Raw genomic sequence first — 16,631 nt, forward strand, 5'->3', positions numbered from 1 at the left:
AACTTGGGGGAGTTTAACATGATAACACACGATTGTGAACTTCTTGGAAATTAGACTAGTCAGAAGCGACCAAATACTCATGATCCATACATGACAACGTCACCACAGCAAACTGGCCATCTGGCAGTCTACGATAAGCATTCAAGCCTCAGGCCAGAAAAAAAGGAGCTGGTCTTCTTGGCCAAAAAAAAGCCTGGACAAGCCTGGACATTCATTAGTTTATAGAAAATAATCACAATTTAAAAATATTAGTCACAAAACCTGCAAGTCATTCAGCCCTAAATGGAAACTTTTCAGGACATTAGTCTAGGATACAAATGTAAATGAGGACATAAATGGATATTTGAGCTATAATAATAAATATATTATAATAATACCACACCTCAGGCCTCTTTGGCTGATGTTGTAAGGAACCAGTCGTTGTGGTAAAACTTGTGTAACAGTGGGCTGTGTTGGGGTGTAGTGCATAATGTGTTTGAGTTGGTGTCTACAATGCACTCTTTATAGGCATTTTCATGCTTGCAGTACGTGTTTGAGTACGAGTGTGTTTGTGTTTGTGTGTATTTGTAATATTGAGGAGTCCTGACAGTGGCAGGTGCTTTTTTGTAATGCCTCTTGTATGAAAGCCAATCAGCTTACCCCGTCTCAATCTGTGTCTGTCTTTTTTTTCTTTTTTTTTTTTTTCCTCTTCCTTCTCTCCCTTCTCTCCCCTGCTCCGGATGTCATCTGGCGTGCCGAAGAAACACTGCGCTTGATTGGCAGCTGCATCCAGGTTCACAGTTTACTGGTTTCTGTGAAAGAGCCAGATATGCCAATTTAGACAGTGGAGTGACAAAAAAAAAACTTTGCCTCTAAATGGAATAATTTTACCACAGGGAATTCTCGGCAGAGGGAAGGAAGAAATCAGGTGGGTTTTTTTTTCCCCCTCTCACTAACAAGGCCTGAATGACAAACATAGACGACAGTTCGGAGCTGACGGAACATCCGGCCGTGAAGCTTCACAGGGGAGCCATGAAACAAACAACAGGCAGAGAAAAGAAAATGAGAGAGGAGGAGACTGGGGCCGACTCTGTCAGGAGAGAAAGGCTGCGAGAACAAAACAAAAGTTTTCAAAGTGAGAAAATCTCACGCATACACAAAGTTTCAGCGGATAACATGGGATACTTTGCCTGTGTGGTTCGAGTGTTTTGGTAGGTTAGTTGATGTCATGTTTTTTGTCTCTGTCATAAACGAATTGTGTAATAATTATAATGAGAGAGGTCACAAAGCTCAGTCAACCTGCAGAAATAACTTTCTAATTTTAATGAATCACTTTAAGTCATTTAAATGATGCATGCAAAAATGTAAACTAGAGCTAAAAAACAATCACTGTCATGATTTTATGGTCTTACAACTTCATGCCCTCTTTCATGGACAATAATAGCTAATGATTCTTGTATTGTTAATGTTCCATTTGGACATACAGTCAAACGTTTATTTTTACTGCTTACAGAAGGGTCTTCCTTAGATTTAATATTTTAGAATACTCTGTAAAAGTGCTGTAATTCTACAGTAATTTACAGTAACATTCTGTGACCTTAAATTCCATTGGTTTTTCAAATTTTCTGCATAGTTAAATATTTAAGATGTAAAGAAAACAAGGTTCAGAGAGGTTTAAAGTTCCATTCTAGAGAAACTTCCTGACATCTGAATGCCTCTTTAATGCCTCTAAAAAGCTACATCACCAAGTTATTACATACAACGATTACAGGCATGCTGGATGATGCCTGTGATGCTGTTTTAAAGTAGTTTTTGGCCTAAAACGTAACTTTTAAATGACATTCATGGTGGAGAGGTATAGACTGGGAGTCATAAGGCAAAATAATCCCCAAGCCTATTTTTCAAAACTTAATTTTCATCCTCACTACTATTTATTACTGTTAACAACATTATATATTAAAAATATATATAGGTTCACTGGGCATTTTAGGCAGCAAATAAAATGGCTATATTTGCATTGTAGACATTGTGACCCCTGGTTCATGTCACCACCACTGTAACGAAAAATTGTCTCACAAAATAAACATTTTAGAAAACGATTTAATGTGTGTGTAGAAGAAAGAAAGGATGCATTAGACACAATAGAAAAGTAAAGGATATTTTGGTATTGATGGTCTGTATGTAGAGCTGGAGTGAGTGAATCAGTAGATTGCTGTGGGCAGTGCTGCAGTAAAGAGTCACTCACTGGGTGTCACTGATGTAAATGCAGTGGTAGTTCATACCAGTGAATAACTGTGTACAGTATAGTACAAGCAATCAAAACAACTTCACTACAATTACTATAATTTAGTATAATTAAGGAGCGTACTGCTCGTCTACGGCGGCTACTGTGATTTAAATGCTTTAAAATTACAGTGAAGTTACTGTAAAAATATCTTACATTGCAATATTGTATACTTACAGTAAATTACTGGCATTACTGTGTTCAGTAATACATAATTAACACGACCAAATAAAGATCAACTTAATTATTGTATAATAGTTTGTCTTTGGTTGTTAGTTGTGATATAATTGTCATGTTTTTCTAAATGCTTTCATTTCAGCTTTAAACTTTACTTATTTATTTACTTTGTTTAAGTAATGTATCAGTGAATTATTGAAACGTAAGCATTTATTAGTCTTGACGCTTCACGAGAAGCTACATGGGATTGTTTCTTCTTTCTTTTCTTTCTTTTTTTTTAAATTCAAATATATTCATTCCTTTTTGGTAAAGATGTTATACATGAGCATCACCTTCACTGTTTATTATTCATTTCTTAGATGCGAATTTCATTTTCATTTAAGACCTGAGATCAAAATGAATTTAACAATATGAAATATGTATATCCAGTTCGAATTCATATTCACCTGAAGTTTTCAACTGAGCAGATTTCTCACTAGGCTCTTAACTTACTCAGATGTACTGATGTTGGCATTGATGAATGAAATATAGTAAGGGTCAGTTACCATTATGCAAATGACACCAGGCTAATTGGTCCCCACTACCTTTCATTCACTGCTGATGGCATTCGCATTTCTGATGGTGTATTTCTTCAAAGAGCAAGACTTTTTTTCCCTTTTAGTCCAGTTTAGGGAATAAGCGCAATGTTGAGGTTGCAGTCGCTGAGATGAAAATAGTCTCCAACCAGGCGAGTGGACTAATTCAAGCGGAGAGAGCACAAGGACGTCTTGCATCATTTCCTTCGCACAATGGAAATCCATGAGCAATCTTACAATGTTAATCTACCCATCCTGGCCCTATTCATGATCAATAACTGCGCATAAAAGAGTTCTCCAAGAAGCTGGAAGGATTAAGAGGCTAAGAAAAAAAAACATTTCTAAAGAGCGGAAATAGCTTCCTGTGTGAGGTTTCCTGCATAAATGGCTTTCTCTTCTTGTTCAGTTGCGCTAATTGAATTTGGCCCCATCTCTAGAAATAATATTTCTGCTTTCCAATGCATGGAGAGGTTAAACACTTTATGTGCTCAGTGATCCAAATCATGAAGAAAACATTCTTTGGCGTTCTTCCTCCTGCCCTCGCTGCACCACGCCACCATCATTCTTTCTCTCCTGCCCTTAAAGGAGTTCATTTACTTAGCTTTAAATTTCCTAATTACATTCTGGATTGCATGAATAGAATTTGTTGCGTTAAGCACTTAGCTGTTTATATAGCCCCAGGGGGAAGGCCTCGGCCAGGCCCTCGAATTGTTCGTCAACGGGGATTCATAAATGGTTTTGAAAGTGATTTGAACTGAAGGTGCAATAAATGGGAATTTCATCTGTGGGCTTGCGGTCAGACGGCTTCTGCACTTAAAGGGCCACCGAATTTTGTTTACACCCCTCCCCCCCTCATATAATTCATTTGCTAAGATGTCAACAAAGTCATTCTGAGGGGTTTGATTTGGAGTGCTCCTTTCTAGAGAAACTCAGAGAGTCAGAATGGTTCATGGAGGTGATAGGAACCAGACGTCTGAAGAGTTTAGTGCCTCTAAAGGCACAAACAAAATATTACAGAAAATGGTTATGAATATGCTGCCTGGTGCCTGAGACATTGTAGGATAGTTTTGGGGTTAAGTTACATATATTTTTTAAAGCACATTCATAGTGAGGAGGAATGTGAAGGGCATTGTGAGGAAAAATAGTCCTCAAAGGCAGCTTTATTGCTATTTTCTCATCTTTAAGTTTACATATAATATCGGAAGAGATTTTTATGTTAACGGGTGGGTTTGGATAATAAACCACTGTAAAGTCTGTCAGTAATCAGCAAACCACTCTGAATGGCTTTTACATCTCAAATACTAAATTATGTAGAAATTTTGGAAAATGGGTGGAATTCCCCTTTTATTTAGAAATCTAATGATTTCTTTCCTAAAAAGAAAGAAATCTCTTTTAATAACATTTCTAAAACTCAAAGTGGACATTGGTATTTTATGGTGTTGATGTTTGGTGACTAAAAAAAAGAAAAGAAAGAAAAACGTTCAGAAATGAGTTTCAAATATGTTCCGATTTGACATATAAAATTTATTTCTCATGAGCACAAAAATTCAGACTCATATTTAAACAATGATTGGAGTCATACAGCTTTGTCATGAACTGAAAACATCTCTTCACAATCAAGACATCCCTTAGCCCACAGTCTTCCTTTACAGTCTGAAGTGCCAGTTATGCCTTTCATAATAAGTTATTGGAAAAACGTTGACTGTAGGATTTGTTCAGGAGCGTCGAAAGTTGGTTGAGTTGTCGGATCCCAAGAGAAACCCACATGACACGTTTATTTCAAAGCGAAGGAAAAGGTTGTTGACTAGCGGTTAGGTCCTTCAGTGGTTTTATTTTAAGCGGTAAATTTATTTTCCGGTTTCAGTCAGTGGTCATTTCAAAAGGGTCGGCATACGGCCGTCCGTCCTAGCGCTCAGACTCGTTCTGACCTGCAAGGAGTACTCAAAAAAAAAAAAAAAAACCTGAAAAGTTTAGAAAGCAAATGTTTAAAAATGGTTTATATACTTTAGGTGGGAATGGTTTTGATTTTCTATATATACTTTTAGAAAACGTTCACCTTAAATGTGCATAGCGGCTTCCAAGCAGTAGATGTGAGAATGGATTAAAACCGTACGTTATCAGGCAAAGCCGAATTATCATCATCCTGTTTTGGGACTCAGTTCAACAGGCCAGTTGTCTTGTTTTAATGTTACTCCTCCATATGTTACCACCAAACTGACAGATGAGATGGTAGAGGAGTGATTATTGTTCATTTTTATACATGAATATATTTACAGAGGGGGAAAATGTATTCACACGATCATTTCATAAAGCAACAACCTTTCACAAAATAGCAAAAAATAACATAAATAATGAAAAGAAAAACTAACAATCTTTCAGTAGTTTTATATGCATATGACAGCTTTGTTTAACTCTGCATAGGTGTACATAAAAAAGAAAAGGAAAAAAAAACACTTTACCATAATACTGTCATCACAATAAAATAGACTGTAAATAAAACAGCAAACAAAAAAATCTTTGGCAAGTGTGATAAAAGTACCGCCTGTTTTATTCCTCGTCAGATATTTGAAATCCTCGCTTTTGTATGTACTTTAGCTTCTATGTCTGGGGTTGTGTTGGATGGGCTGTAAATAAAAATAAATTGCACTTAAAGCACTTTTGCCTTTGATTATGTTGGGTCATACTAAATAGCAGGGCTTTCCTTCTGCTCAGGAACTGTAAGATAAGCATCAAGCCAGTGTTTAGCTTCTAAAGAATACAGTAGTGCACAAGCCGTATTGTCATTTCAAAGATATAGTTTGAAAAATGTCAGGAGTAGAAATGTTCTGTAAACACATTAGGAGCATTAGATGCCATGTAGGATCGGTAGAGAGTGATATACCCCCCCATTAATGCTCCTTTTAAACAGTGGCCACTCAGAAGTACAGTACGTAGGAGCTCGTGGCGGTAATGACGATAGATTGAGTGATAGATTATGCACAAATGCTTAAATTAGCACTCAAAGCCCTGGCAGCCAAGCACACAGGGAGTTCATACTGATGTATAATGTGGGGTTACTGGCCTTTAGTCACATTAATTCGCTACCAGCTCAGTGAATGTTGACTAGATCCCTTCAAACCTCATCGTATTCACAAATATTGGGTGCTGGGTGGACTCGTCAGTGTTGGTGTATAGTATGTCTGAAGCTTGAATGATCTGTAGTGCAAAAAGTAAGATGAAAGTGATATAATGCCTTGTTTGACCTTAGAAAATGTAGCCAAAAAACATAAGAAAATAAATCACGTGTACTGCATTGTCATTTGACTTTATAAAAAAGAAATGCAAAAAAAAATTAATTTAAGATATGTATCTATATATATTCAGTAATTCTCCAGCTCGGTCAGAGGGGAGCTGGAGTCGGTCTGTCTGGATAAATCTTTTTTCTGTCTCCTCTCTCTTCACATTACATGACTGATTGTTTTTCACAGAGGGGGTGTGCTAGTAATCTTTCCATGGCTTGTAATGATGAAGAAGCAGTTTACATGCTAGCTGGAAGTCCAGATAAATTACGCTGCATTGCACAGTTTTGGGAGAGAGTGTGTGATAAAGAGAGAGAGAGAGAGGGAGAGAGAAGCAGGAAAAGAACAAACTGCCATGCAACAGTCATGGAAAAGGAATGTTTTCTTCCACAATGACAGAAGTATAAAAACTGAAGAAAAAAAAAAAAGTTGCCTCCTGCGCCGTCCTCCCTTTTCGTATTAATACTCATAAGATTTATTAGTCAAGTCTTTGAGATGTGTGCACCCACTGTAACAGTTGGCCTCTTGGATTTGAATGGCTGAATGTGGGTTAGCCGTCTGGCGTCCTGGTTGGCTCGCTCTTCATCATGTGACGTACGGAAGGTGGCCTGCGTCCAATCAACTGCTCCGCTCACACTGGCACAACATGAAGTCCGAGGCTGTGGGTGTGGTGTCTGGTTTGGTTTCCGTGGTAACTAGTGGCGGTCATAGGCAGCGGCAGCAGCTGGTGGGGCAGAGGCTCGGGATGCACTATAATAATAAGGGGAACCTGGAAGTTAACGAGAGAGGAACGTCCCATTTCAATGAGTCATCCGTAAACTCAGAAACTAACAGTTAACCAAAGAGGGATTTTGCCATCCGTACGGTCAGAAACAAACCATCTTTATCGGTACTTTGTTTTTAAACCCGGAATTTGGGGCTCCGTTTTAAGGATGGGTGACACTTTATTTTGAGTGGTCCTTTTAGGTAAAACACACACTCAACAGACTCTCAGTAGCATGTCAAAAACATGTGAGGGTTTTGGGTTGAGGATGAGGTCAGGGTTAGGGTTAAGTTGTGGGTTGAGGATAAGGTCAGGGTTAGGATTAAGGCCAGCGTTAGGTTTAGGTTTTGGGTTGAGGTTGGTAAGGTTAGGTTTTGCAGAGTGGAAGTTCCATATTAACAGCACATCTACTTAATGTAAGTAATGTATCAACAGAACATCTACAAGATATTTACTTCAGTTTATTTAGATGCTGCACTACTGTAACTTCACTGATATGTTGCTGATCTCATGCTAATAAACTCTTAAGGATTTATTAATCATCTACAAAGGACCACTCCAAATAAAGTGTTACCTAAGGATTCACTCCATTGCAGAATCCGTTTAGGTGATCTGATTCTTTTTTCTTTTTCCAACTTCAGACTTGAATTTTAACAATAGCTCATGCCTTAAGTTTACTTCTCCCTTTAATTATTTCCATATTTTGTATTAACCTCTTATTCTCCAGGGTATATTTTGGTTTGTCCGTCTGAATTTACACCAAATCATAAGACAAATTATTCAGTAACTGCATGAAATAAATGCAGATTTTAATTAATTAATTAATTATTTTTTCATTTATGTAAAAGCTCCCCTCAAATGAACAGTAAATGTGCTCTCTGATCAACACATACTGTTATATGCTTACAGTTTACTGCTGAAAGCCAAAAAACTGAGACACTCTTTGTGTTGTTTTATAAAAGTAATGTTTCCAGAGCAGATCACTGAAGAGACGCCGTCTGTTTATAGTTTAGAGCCCAGACTTGGGGGAAAAACGGGTCGACTTTCAGTAGAAAAACAAACGGAGTTCAGCTTCTTTCATTATAAGGGTTTAAAATGACGTCACCGTCTATCAGACTGGAGAGAAGAGCTACAGCTTCATATGATGCCTAGCTTCTGAATGTATCTTATGAAATATGAACATTATGAAGAGCATGACGAAGTGCGTTTTGGAACCACCGGTGGTCTCAAGGAGTTGAAGAGGTTAATGATCTTGTTATACTGTCAGAAATACACGTATGAAGCTGTTACTGGGGCAGTGCCCCTCTTGTCTCTGTGGTGGTGCCCTCAAGGGTACATCTCAGTACCTTTAGTCAGGGAACATATTTATGCCATAATCCATTGAAATTATATTGAAATTATTCTGTCTTAAAATATTGCGTTATTAAAAAGTAGAAATTCAAACTTTTCACCAGGGAAAAACCTATTTAAAGTACACAGCTGGACTTAAAACCACTGCTGTACCTTTGAGGGAACATTGACATTGTCTGTACCTTGATGAACAAAAAAATGTACCTGCAAAGCACATTTATTTCTAACAGTGTATAGTAATAACATCTTTTACAGTTAAAATGATTTTTTTCTGTCATGACACTTATACTCACTTAGTAAGGCTGGGTTGCTGAAGCGCCATGCCTCGTTGTATGTTGTGTATTGCGGGTGACTGTAGGGATTCCCTGAAAATTCGCTCCCTGCAGTGATGAGACACATAAGACCATTAAGACACAGTGCTTGTACTTTATCATAAAGGAATGCTGTACATTTAGAATCATCAAGGGAGTTACAGACAGGACCAATAGCTGCTTTATTCTGCTGGCTGGAAATTTGTCCTGATTTTGCTGCTCTCTGGTGAACAGTAATCTCATGTTAAAATCAATGTTGTTGTTGTTGGTCGGTCTCTCTCTCTCTCTCTCTTTCTCTCTCTCTCTTTCTCTCTCTCTCCCTCCCTCTCTCTCTCTCTCTCTCTCTCTCTCTCGCTCTCTCTCTCTCTCTCTCTCTCTCTCTCTCTCTCTCGCTCTCTCGCGCTCTCTCTCTCTCTCTCTCTCTCTCTCTCTCTCTCTCGCTCTCTCTCTCTCTCTCTCTCTCTCTCTCTCTCTCTCTCTCTCTCTTTCTCTCTCTCTCTTTCTCTCTCTCTCCCTCCCTCTCTCTCTCTCTCTCTCTCTCTCTCTCTCTCTCTCTCTCTCTCTCTCTCTCTCTCTCTCTCGCTCTCTCGCGCTCTCTCTCTCTCTCTCTCTCTCTCTCTCTCTCTCTCGCTCTCTCTCTCTCTCTCTCTCTCTCTCTCTCTCTCTCTCTGTCTCTCTCTCTCTCTCTCTCTTCTGGCTGTATAAGCTCCCTGGTGACAACTTGCTCTTGTGCTCTTTTAACTTTCTCTTTCTTTCTCTGCAGTGGAATTTCTTTGTGCAGGAGGTCAGTTTGACTGTGGCAGTGGGCTGCGGTGTTGGGATAACACCACCTTCTGGTTTTATGAGACTATAAAGAACATCTTTTATATGAAGAAGGTGAAGAATGGCTTTCTTGGCTTTAATCTCTTTCTGGAAGGGCCAGGAGGAGAGAAAAGCCTGCAGAAAAGCTCTAGCCGTGGATTTTGAGCCTTTGTATACAATTAAGAAAGCAGGTGAAAAAGAACATGTGAGTGGTAAATTCATGGTCTAGATGTTTGCAGTGCTTTATGGAACAAAGAACATCACACTTTCCATTGAAATTGATCCATTTTGATTCGGTTTAGTGATTGGAAGTGTGTAGAAATTTTATGGTTACTCACCAGGAACCATTCCAGCCAAGGTGGATGTCGGGTAGCTGCCCTGCCCTGTAGGGGGCACATGAGGTGGATAGCCAGGTAGGGTTGTGTTGGCCATATCTCTACCTACACACAGAGCATAACAGCTTCTATTAATCCCTGACAAATGACTTCCCCTCATGTGTTATAATGTTTGAGACATGACTGTGGAAAGTGCTTGGCAGAAAATGCATCTTGTGTAAATGCTACAAAACACATCTCTGCACGTTCTCTGCACATTAAAGACTTATCCTGAAGTAAATGTGAGCAGCATTATCATCATTAGGAATGTTAACAGGTAAACAGGTTACTATTAATACTATTTGTGGTACTATTCTTAACCACAAAGTAATCTGTAGTAAGTAAGCAGTAGACAAATGTACTTGATTCAGATGTGCACATAATTTTGTCATTAATGAAATATTGCAGCATCCCGCTACTGGCTTGCTCTGCCATGGGAGTGCAGGTGGTCTGGCCATGCAGAGTGGCCATGCGAGGAGGCTCATGGGGAGCGCCACATTTGCAGTAAGACAGACTTTAATGTGTAAATAAGTTGTTGTTAGCATAATGAGGAGCTGATGTGTCACAGATGCTATTCTATGTTGGGTTGTGGGGTAGTTTTGTGGGCTAAATGTCTACCATGGAGATTTGTATGGTTAGAAGTGACCGACCTGCTATCTCAGCCTTTCCAGCAGCACTTAGCAGTGGTTCTATATATCGTTACAGCCTGTTCTATAAAGGAGCATTCACCATTAAAACTTATTTTGTGCTGATGAACTGGTGTCAGAAGTGGGATGCTACAATATATTACATCAGCACACTACTGTCTCAGTTTACTTATGTTCAGGAGTGGATAAAGACTTGGAAAGCCCTTTTCTGATTATGTATCAAAAGGTGGGAATACTAGCTGACAAATACAGAAGAAAGCTAAAAAGCTAATACTCTTGCTAGGAAGCTACAAAAACACATTTCAAACATTCCACCCTTAAAATTCACCCGGAGCAATTTGTTTTTCAATAATTCATCCCACTTTTAGATACATCCAGAAAGTCATTTTAAATCATCTTATTGAATGATAAGTGTAAATATGGCACCAACCGTGCTTGAGTGAATTAAAAAGAAGTGCCTACTTTAAAGCATATATTTATAAAAGTCAAAATGATGTAACACAAAATTACATGTGAATCTTCTTTATCCTAACACTTTTCAACAAACTCTGAATGTGGTGCAGGGATCTACAGGCGATATCAACCCATTTAAGTTAAGTTACATTTTTGAACTTGAAAAAAATGTGTACAGGAACTCAACAGGAAAGAGAGAAGTGGGGAAAACAAGAAAAATCGTATGACTTTTGAGGTTTGTTGCAAACACTGTGAGAGTCTAAATGAAAATATAAGAAGTTAAAGTATATTTATCTTGGAGAGTTTTCATATTTCTGTAATGATTGAGTAAAGAACAAATCTTCAGAAATAATGATCAAAATGCATGTATTTTGTTTTTCCACGCCAGCTAAAATTTGGCAGTGATTATGTTGATGCAATATGTTTTATCTTTGTGAAAACATTGTGAATCGATTAAATTCAATGTGTCACATTTTCCCTCCAGTACCAGCTGCTGTGTGACAAGTACAAGACGGAACCTAAACAGCGTCATGTGAAACATAAAGCCATGGCCCTCCAGTTCTGCCCGAGTGAGAGCCCCTAATTTCTGCTATAATCAGACACTTTTAAGCGCTGGGTACTGTCCCATCTATGACTCAGAGATGAGAGCAGATGCAATCTGGGGCCGTACTGGCCCATACTGTCCCAGCCTGACGGTCATTTCTTCTACAGAGCACAGAGGAGCTCTGCATTCAGAGCTGTAATTGGGGCTGACGCTTGGCTGTCCCAGGCAGCCACGTGTAGCCCTGAGCCTGCCGAGGCGGCCAGTCGGGGGCCCCTTAACGGCATTGTTGGAAAGGGAGAGAAAAGGGGAGAGGGAGAACGAGGGAGAGGTGGCGGGCGACGAGGGGAAAGTCGGTCACCAGTGCAACTTTAATGAGCGGGCCAGGAACCATTATGGCAATCACTGACCATAGAGTCTATTCTACAGAGAGCACTGTGAAAAAAAAGCTTCGGCCACTGCTTTTTTTTTTTCCTTCTTTTTTTGTTCTGTTTTTCAAATACTGTAAAACTTTTCCAGAACAGCAAGAAAAAAGGAGAAACCTCTCTTAAACACACACAGACAAAGACTGCACATATTTCAACCAGCAGTCCAGAATTTGATCTCTTAGGCCTTTGATTGTTAGTGACCTGACACTTATCACAAATTGTTCTACACACTGCCTTGATTTGTAAAAGTGTCCAAACATTTCAAATCTTTTATTGACTATAACAACAGTAAGATAACAGTACAATCTTTTAAAAACACATTGTTTGTATTGTGTGATCTTCGCGTCAGTTAATCAGATTTGGTTTGCATTTAAAGCTGGACTACGTCACCTGCGCAATTTGAGGAGAACCCAAGTAAGCCATCCTGGAGAGGAGCTTTTTGTAGTAATTGTAGGGTCTTCCCTGACCTTAACTGGAAGTAACCAGTCATAAAATCCAAATGAATAATAATTACGTCATGTCTAAATGTGGCTCAGCAGTGTTTCCCTGGCGAGAGTTGGAAAAGGCAGTGACAAGGATTTTTTAAACAAACCTTGTTTATTGTGTTCAAGTTCCATGACAGCAGTGACGGTTCGAAATGTCTCGGGAATGAAATCTTGTTAAATTAACTTACATTAAGGTTAAAAATCTTTTACGGCTTCTCTTGTAACGTTACTTTTTTGGAGTTGCGAGTTTTATCCCAGCATTACTGATATATACTGTTCATTACTAATTAATATGCATGCAACAATCAGATATATATACGTCTATCATATTCTCTGACCATGGCAACGGAGTGGGCAGATGACTCTTAACAGACTGTGGCTGAGAAGATTAATGTCAGGGGTACAGAGACCTGATTAGTTTTGATATTTAGAGCATAAATAAAATAATCATTGTAAAAAATGTAACTGCCCAAAAGCTGAGCAAATAGAAAACACTGGCAGAAAAGGGATTTCAAAACGGCTGGCAAACCAGCATAGAGAGACCTTTTGTTAAGTCAGGCTGTTCATTACTGCACTGTTCATAACTAACAGCAAGCCAAACCGCTGAGACTACAAGACTGAGCGATGAAGAATTACGTGATTTAGTTTATAAACCGTATTTTTAGTGCTAAAACTCTGAATTTGGCCTTTTCTAATCTTAAATATGACATTGATACTTGTGCGTGTTGTCCCGTCGAAACTGATTCAGCTGATTTGTAATTACTGAGATGAAAGACAAACAAGTCCCCCATTCCTAACTCATTTGTCAACATCCATTGAGAGAGACATTTTCATTTACTGAGTCTTTCAAGCACTGTGAAAGTAGAGCATAATAATAATAGTAGTAATAGTAATAATAATAATAACAAACTGCCTAGTGGGATGTGCTGTAACACTTTTTTTCCCTGTTGCATTCCGTTTCCCATGACAGGGACACCTTCATGTTTGCAACAACACGGCGCAGGGATCTTCTGACCTCCATTTTCTAAACTCAGGTTGGAGCAATTTATCACCAGCCAAAAGCCCCCGCACCCTAATTAATTACGACTAAGCAAAGGATGTTTGGAAAGCCAAATTGCCTTAATTCCCTGGCTGCGTGGTGAAAGTCGTTCATTATCAAATGTGTGCTCAAAGGTTAGTTTGCTTTTGTGAAGACGAAATAAGCATTAATTTTTGAGCCTGAGAGCGTGGGCGCCCCCGGGTGAGGACAAAGACAGGTGCTTTGTTAGGAGAGGAGGTGCTGGGAGCTGGAAGTGAGTGAACTGTTCTGACCGGCCCTCAGCGTGTGTTAAATTTATAATCGGAAATGTTTCTATGCAGTGCTTAGAAAGATCTTTTGGGGTTTTTTTGGGTTTTTTTTTTCTCCCCCACTTACTAATGACTAGTTTTTTCCTCTGTAAGTAATGACTGGAGCTGCCGAGAGATGAATTTTCCTTTAAGCGCATGTTTTACAGTAGCACTGAACCGTGTCATCTGTATGAGTTCATCTTGGTTGAATGTGGAATATAAGGTTTCATCCCTTTTTTTTTTTTTTAGCCCATATAATGAATCAGTAGTGAATTATTCTCAGTTTCAATGCTTCAGCTTTCTAGCAAAGCACTTCTGTGGAGGCCTGCATTAGAGCCAGAAGCCTATTCTATTGAAGGAATTCATCATATAAGGCATATATCCCATCAACCCTTGTTGGGATTGGTTGAAATAGTTCATAAGGAGCTATTCAATAAGTAAATTGGCAGTGTGGGGGTCGAATAGTTGGCTGGGGTTGACTTTTTGGCTCTGAATTTGATGAATAAGTTTAAATCCCTCTCTCGTTTGTTCCGATGCCTTTGCAAAGGTAGTGTAGAGGCTTAATACGATGAGCAGGGGACACAAAAGATTTCTATCTGGAAAGTATTCACACTTCGCCAACAATCCCCGGCTCTTCTGGCACCCGCCGCTTCATGAATCATGCATTTTTAATAGATTATGCAAATTTCCCTCCGCCTAAAATCAACATGATCAATAACTGTGGCCATTTTAATTGCCGCTGGAAAACATTTTAAGGATGAGTATAATCTGCGCTCCTTTCCCTCGTAAAGGAACTATTCATTTGGAAATTGGATCCGGGCCTAAACGCGGGAGATCATTTAGCCGCCTCTGCTTGGCTTGAGTCTCTGTCTGCTGTTTATCACTCGAGTGTAAACGGTGGCACTGCCATTAGCTCAGGCACAAACCGTACACCTGATTACAACATACACACAGCTTATTAGTGTTAGCAGTCACCATGGGGGAAATAAAGACACACACGCTGTGTACACAGTCAAAGATGCCCACACAACCTATTTAACTTTGATCATATGAATGAGCGCGAACTCTCAAAGGCCTTCCAAAAATAGCTGTCGTTCAAAAAAGGCCCATTTTCTCCGCTTAGGATGAGCGTCAACATTGTCTTGTCCTTCTCAAACAGCCGCAACAGAGGAGCAAAGTTTCATTTATCCAGCCAGTCATTACTGCTTTCTGTCTCTTTCTCCTCAGCAGAAATGAATCCCTGCCGTTCTCAGCATGTTTCAGCTAATGATGCGCTTGTTATGGTCCACATCCATGGACACTGCCAAGCTACTGGAGAGCTATTAAAAGCTGATTCAAGTTCCTTCATATAACGCTTTCAGTGTCCTACGATCGAGTTAGTTTATTTTGATAGCCATGTAGCTTAGTAATGTAGTTAGAGGCTGTAAGAGTCGGTCTAAGAATGGAAGTCAATGAGGAATAGCAACACTGCATTATGTTCAACAGTCAGTTGAGCAATATTCCACCACCGTTTCAGCACAGAGAACATGCTGTAATAAAAATTTGATTTTGTATTCTGTTTATTTCATGGCCATTTGTAGCTGAGGAGCTCAGCATCCGACTAAAGACTTGCTTACAGATCGTCATAGCAGTGGAAGTCAGGGGGGATTGTCAGTGAAGGAACAGAAACACTACATGAATAAGTTGAGCAGTATTCCACCAACATTTCAGCTCAGAGAACCTGATTTAATAAAATCTTGATTTTTGTATTTTAATTAATACTTGAGCAATGCAAGTAATTGGCTGTGCATGATGATGAGATTTTGCATTCCCTGAGCTCAATGTGTGGTGTGTTACGTGGTTAGTGAGAGAGTTCAGGTGATCTTACCTACAGGGTAGTTTTGTGACACGCTGGGGCCCAGGTCCGACGAGCTGCTGGACGACAGGCTCGGCTTGACCTCGTCGAGTCCTGCGTTCAGTGCAGGGAGGGCGTACTCACTAGCCTGGAAACACAGACAAAAGAGTAAGGCTTAACTCTAGGTATATTACTCCGTTATAGTAGAGTGGGAGAGTGGAGTGTGTGTTCTTAAACAACTTCAAATCACGTTTATATAGGATGTTTTATGGCATAAGGCCTTCAAGGAATACACCTGCATTTTCAACCTGATTTCTGTCTGCACCTGACCAAAAAAGAGAACCCGTTGACTCCAAATACAGTTTTAATATTTTTTGTTCTAAAACCATTAATATTCTAAAATCTTTAGAATATTAATCTAATAATATTATAAACATGTTCTATTAATGTTTTCAGCTGGATTTTTTTTCCCCTAAAAATATCATCATGTGACATAATCTCTTGTCCTAAAACATCCTCCGAATGTTGCAGTTAAAACATTGTCTTAGTTCATATTATACATTATTTGAAACGTTCTTTGGACATGATATTAAAAGGTTGTCTTAAAAGATTGTTATTAGCCAAAGTTATGGAAACGTTCCCTGCCGGCTGGACTGGGCACTTGCTGACTTCCATCAAATTCATGCCGAAAAACGAAAGACGTTGAAGAACACTGTAGAACATTCCTCTGAAATGAAGAATGAATCTTCTTCAAGTAAATAAATAAAGCTTTGAATTAACTAAGAATCTTAATGATTCTTTCCCAGAATTCTTTGGAGAGGGAATATTTTGTGGTAGTACCAACAAAGTGGGGTGAGTGGAGGTTTCTCAGGCTCCTTCCGGACTGTCCAGAGGCTTCTATTATGAGTTTGTAGTTTACCGAAATTCAATTCTTTTTCTAAAAGTACATCAGATTTGTTGTCCATGATAATTGATACAGATGTGGCAGATCTTAGGCAGAACTTAGGTTGAAAATCACTAAAATA

At 39.1% G+C, this 16,631-nt stretch overlaps 1 protein-coding gene across 6 annotated transcripts in view; it reads right to left on the bottom strand.

Moving 5' to 3' along the window:
- Positions 1–4,518: 4,518 nt before the first annotated feature.
- pax2b (paired box 2b) overlaps positions 4,519–16,631 on the bottom strand; it is a 34,235-nt gene continuing 22,122 nt past the window's right edge. For 2 of the 6 annotated variants that reach the window (XM_017717875.2, XM_037543973.1), the window contains exons 7-10: positions 15,640–15,754; positions 9,857–9,958; positions 8,700–8,786; positions 4,519–7,043 (exon numbers count right to left, since the gene is read on the bottom strand). In XM_017717875.2, coding sequence (XP_017573364.1) covers positions 6,925–7,043; positions 8,700–8,786; positions 9,857–9,958; positions 15,640–15,754 — 423 coding nt within the window. In that variant the 3' untranslated portion in view covers positions 4,519–6,924. Of the gene's footprint in view, positions 7,063–8,699; positions 8,787–9,856; positions 9,959–15,639; positions 15,755–16,631 lie in introns of all 6 variants that reach the window. The other 4 variants (XM_017717876.2, XM_037543974.1, XM_037543976.1 and 1 more) reach the window with 3 other exon arrangements.

Source organism: Pygocentrus nattereri, chromosome 13, assembly GCF_015220715.1.
Source record: "Pygocentrus nattereri isolate fPygNat1 chromosome 13, fPygNat1.pri, whole genome shotgun sequence".
Lineage (NCBI taxonomy): Eukaryota > Metazoa > Chordata > Actinopteri > Characiformes > Serrasalmidae > Pygocentrus > Pygocentrus nattereri.